The following is a 4,668-nucleotide window of genomic DNA, read 5'->3' as shown; positions in this document are numbered from 1 at the left end:
AATCAGGGCTCTTACAGTCTCCCCCCCCCTTAAAAGGATTCATCCCGGAATCAATCCTCAAATAGATAGGGGTACTTTTCCTGCATGTGACTCTCTAATTCCCAAGTTGACTCCTCGACGCTGTGATGCCTCCATAAGACTCTGACTAGATTGACACTCTTGTTCCGGAGTACTTGCTCTGTTCGGTCAATGATTTCGACTGACTGCTCAACATAGGACAGATCTGGTTGAAGGTCTACTTGCTCATGCTCCACTATATGTTTGGCATCCACATTATACTTCCTCAACATTGATACATGAAAAACATTATGAACCTGTTGAAGATTTGGAGGTAAAGCTAACTCGTATGCCACGGGTCCTATCCGTCTTAAAATCTCGAAAGGTCCAATATAACGGGGGCTCAGCTTCCCCTTCTTCCCAAATCTCATCAATCCTTTCCATGGTGACACTTTTAGAAATACCTGGTCACCCACTACATACTCTCTGTCCTTCCGTGCCAGATCGACGTATTTATGCTGTCGGTTTTGGGCTGCTGCTAGGCGTCCTCTGACTAATTGAACTATGTCCCTTATCCTTTGTACCAAGTCGGGACCTAGTAACTTTCTCTCACCAACTTCATCCTAATACAAGGGCGAACGGCACCTTCGGCCATACAACACCTTGTATGGGGGCATTCCGATACTTGCATGATAACTGTTGTTGTAGGAAAACTCTATCAAAGACAGGTGTTCATCCCAAGAACCCTTAAAATCAATTACACACATTCTCAGCATGTCCTCCAATATCTGAATGGTTTGCTCACTTTGTCCATCTATTTACGGATGGTAAGTGGTGCTCATGTTTAGTTTGGTTCCTAGGCATTCCTGAAAGCTCCTCCAAAATCTGGAGTTGAATCGGGGATCTCGGTCAGATACGATAGCTACTGGCACTCCATGTCTTACAACAATTTCCTTAATGTATAGATCCACTAATCTATCCACTGTGTAGGTTTCCTATATTAGAAGAAAGTGCGCTGACTTGGTTAGTCGGTCTACAATTACCCATATTGCATCACAATTAGTCTTAGTTCGAGGTAATCCAACCACAAAATCCATAGCTATCTGCTCCCATTTCCACATCGGAATTTCTAAGGATTGCAAGAGTCTGCTTGGTCGCTGGTGTTCTGCCTTTACTCTCTGACAGGTCATACACTTACTGACCCACTCCGCTACATCCTTCTTCATGTTAGGCCACTAGTAGTACTCCTTCAAGTCTTGGTACATTTTGGTGCTCCCTGGGTGGACCGTATATCTAGTGATGTGTCCTTCACGTAAAATTTCATCCTTTAATTCTTGGACGTTAGGGACCCATATCCTGTAGGCATGCCTCCTAATTCCCTTCTCGTCTGGTTCACACTTGGCCTCCTCTCTGCATACCAGTTCCTTGTTCTCCCTCAACACTATTTCTTGGCATCGCCTAATCTTTTCCAGTAGCTCCGGTTGCATAACCATCTCATACAAGCCTTCGGTCCCTGGCTCAGCGACCTTGACCTCGATCTCTAACTTTTCAAATTCTCTGATCAAATCCTCTAATGTGGTGAACCTTTTCAATCTTTCCTTACGACTAAGGGCATCGGCCACCATATTGGCCTTCCCCGGGTGATAAAGAATTTCGCAGTCGTAGTCCTTATTAAATGCTAACCACCTTCTCTACCTCATGTTTAGCTCCTTCTGGGTGAAGATATATTTAAGACTCTTGTGGTCAGTATAAATCTCACACTTTTCTCCGTATAGGTAATGTCTCCACATCTTAAGGGCAAACACTATGGCGGCTAATTCTAAGTCATGGGTGGGGTACCTCATTTCATATTCCTTTACTTGTCTGGATGCATAGGCAATCACCTTACCGTGATGCATCAGCACACATCCCAAACCCTTATGGGATGCATCACTATAAATCACAAAGTTCCCTTTATCTTCTAGTAGGGCCAACACTAGGGCCGATACTAACCTTTTCTTCAATTCTTGGAAACTCTCCTCACATTTCTCTGTCCAAACAAACTTTTCTATTTTTCAAGTAAGTCTAGTCAACGAGCCTGCTATATTGGCGAAATCCTTTACAAACCTTCGATAATACCCGCCCAGTCCAATAAAGCTTCTTACCTCGGTGGGCGTGGTTGGTTGTTCCCAATTAGCGACAGCTTCTATCTTTGCAGGGTCTATGAGAATTCCTTCCTTACTAATCACATGACCCAAAAACTAAACTTCTTTCAACCAAAATTCACACTTTGAGAATTTGGCATACAATTTTTCTTTTCATAAGATTTCCAATACTATCCTGAGGTGTTCTGCATGTTCCTCCTCCGATCTAGAGTAAATTAGAATATCATCGATGAAGACTATCACGCATTCGTCCAGATACTTCTTAAAGACTCTGTTCATCAGATCCATGAAAGCCACGGGCACGTTAGTCAAACCAAATGACATAACTAGGAACTCATAATGTCCGTACCTAGTGCGAAATGCAGTCTTAGGTATATCTTCCGGTTTGATCTTAAGTTGGTGATAACCTGTCCTAAGGTCAATCTTGGAAAAACACGTTGCATCATTTAGTTGGTCAAAGAGGTCATCTATTCTTGGCAATGGGTACTTGTTTTTAATGGTCAGCTTGTTCAGCTCTCGATAATCGATGCACAGTCTCATGTTGTCGTCCTTCTTCTTCACAAATAACACGGGTGCACCCCACGGGGACACGCTCGGTCTAATCATTCCTTTATCCAATAGATCTTGCAATTGATCAGCCAACTCTTTCATTTCGATGGGGGCCAAAAGATACGGGGCCTTTGATACTGGTGTCGTGCCGGGAGCTAAATCAATGGCAAATTCTATCTCCCAGTCTGGGGGTAGTCCGGGAAGATCCTTGGAAAATACATCCTCAAACTCAATAACTACAGGTATGGTGTGGATCTCAGGGGTTTCTCGTTTGGTATCCACCACGTGAGCCAAGTAGGCCTCACATCCTTGCCTTAAAAGTCTCTTGGTCTGCACTATAGTTAGAAATTTATTGGTTTGTCGTTGCCCCTTAATTTTTATATTCTTACCACTAGGTGTTTTCAATTTTACTTTCTTCCCCTTGCAATCAATATGGGCATGGTTTCTAGATAGCCAATCCATTCCTAATATCACATCAAACTCCCCTAATCGAAAGGGAATTAAATCTACTGGGTATCTCACTCCTCCTAATTCCAGGTTGCAGTTAGCATAAAGTTGATTTACAGGGATAATCTCTTGATTAGCTATTTCCACTTGCAAAGATTCTTTCAAAGGTTCCACTTTTAAGTCCAATTTTTCAGCAAATTCCTTAGATACGAAAGACTTAGTAGCTCCAGAATCAAATAGCACATTGGCGGGATTGGAGTTTAGGAGGAGCGTACCTGCTATAATATTGGTGTTCCTTACGGCATCTTTCACAGTCATATTAAAGGTCCTGGCAGTCGGCACTCTGTTAGATGCAGCTACACTATGCCTCGAGCTAGCTGGGGCTGCCGCAGGGTAGTCCTTCGTCATGTGTCCTGTCTTTCCGCACTGAAAACACTTAGACGCTTCCTGGTTACAAGCTGTGGCATAGTGCCCTACCTTACCACATTTAAAGCATGTCACCGGTTTCTGCATACATTGCCCAGAATACTTCTTACCACAGCTCTTGCATTCTGGCAAAGGAGGTCGTGGTTGGCTATGATAAGACATTCTCGTTTGGTTCCCGCTCCGGGCCACACTCAGGCTCCCTGATCCCCCGAATCCTGTACTGCGGTTGGATTGGGAGGCCGTCCCCCTGACAAACTTACTAGGGAAGCTCTCCCCTCCCACACTCCTGCTTCGACCATCAAACTTCCGTTTCTTAGTTTGCTTCATTTTCTGGCTCATTTCACTCCCTGCTTCAGCTATTGTGGCCTTCTGTACTAGGGTGGCATAGTTAGTTATCTCCAGAATTGCCAGCTTGTTCTGAATCCACTGCTTCAATCCCTGTTGAAATCTCTCAGCCTTTTGCTCTTAAGTGCTCACCAGCTGTGGCACAAACCTCGACAATTCTGTGAACTTAGCTTCATATTCCGCTATGCTCATATTCTCTTGTTTCAGCTCTAAGAACTTTCGCTGCATCTGAATCTCCATAAACTTCGGGACATACTTCTTTAAAAATAACTCAGTGAATCTTTCCCAAATAACAATCCCTTAGGGCTCCATATTTTTCTTGGCTTTCCACCAATAGTTAGCCTCACCCTTTAAGAGATAAGTGGCAAAATTAGTCTTGTGGGCTTCCTCAGTGCCAATTCGCTCAAAGGTTTTTTCTACCTCTTTCAGCTAAGCCCTGGCCTGAACTGGGTCAGCAACACCGTGAAACTCTAGGGGCTTGACCGATTGAAAGATTTAAATGCATTAGCCATGGCCTGCTGGGGTTGCTGGGGTGGTCGTTGCTGTTGTAGGTTTTGTCTCAGAAATTCTACAAACTGCTCCATAGGGTTCACTGGCACTTCCATCCCCTGAGTATCTTCAGCCTCTGACTCTTCATAGTCCTCATCATCATACTCATTTCGTTCTTCGTTAATTCTTAATGGTGGGGTCTGTGCTTGATGCCCTTGTTCATTATTACTGCCCTGGCCACCAGATGCAGTCGGGCGAGTTCTTGTTACTA

General features: G+C 44.0%; 1 protein-coding gene across 1 annotated transcript; it reads right to left on the bottom strand.

The window, feature by feature from the left end:
• Window positions 1–1,232: 1,232 nt before the first annotated feature.
• On the bottom strand, window positions 1,233–4,148 carry LOC141695656 (uncharacterized). Its single transcript, XM_074499886.1, has 3 exons — window positions 4,041–4,148; window positions 2,829–3,932; window positions 1,233–1,628 (listed from the first exon to the last, which is right to left on the bottom strand). The coding sequence occupies exons 1-3, from the start codon at window positions 4,146–4,148 to the stop codon at window positions 1,233–1,235; spliced, it is 1,608 nt and encodes a 535-aa protein (XP_074355987.1).
• Window positions 4,149–4,668: the final 520 nt, after the last annotated feature.

Source organism: Apium graveolens, chromosome 11, assembly GCF_009905375.1.
Source record: "Apium graveolens cultivar Ventura chromosome 11, ASM990537v1, whole genome shotgun sequence".
NCBI lineage: Eukaryota > Viridiplantae > Streptophyta > Magnoliopsida > Apiales > Apiaceae > Apium > Apium graveolens.
The sequence above is the reverse complement of the archived record's forward strand: the minus strand, read 5'-3'. Positions and strand labels throughout refer to the sequence as shown.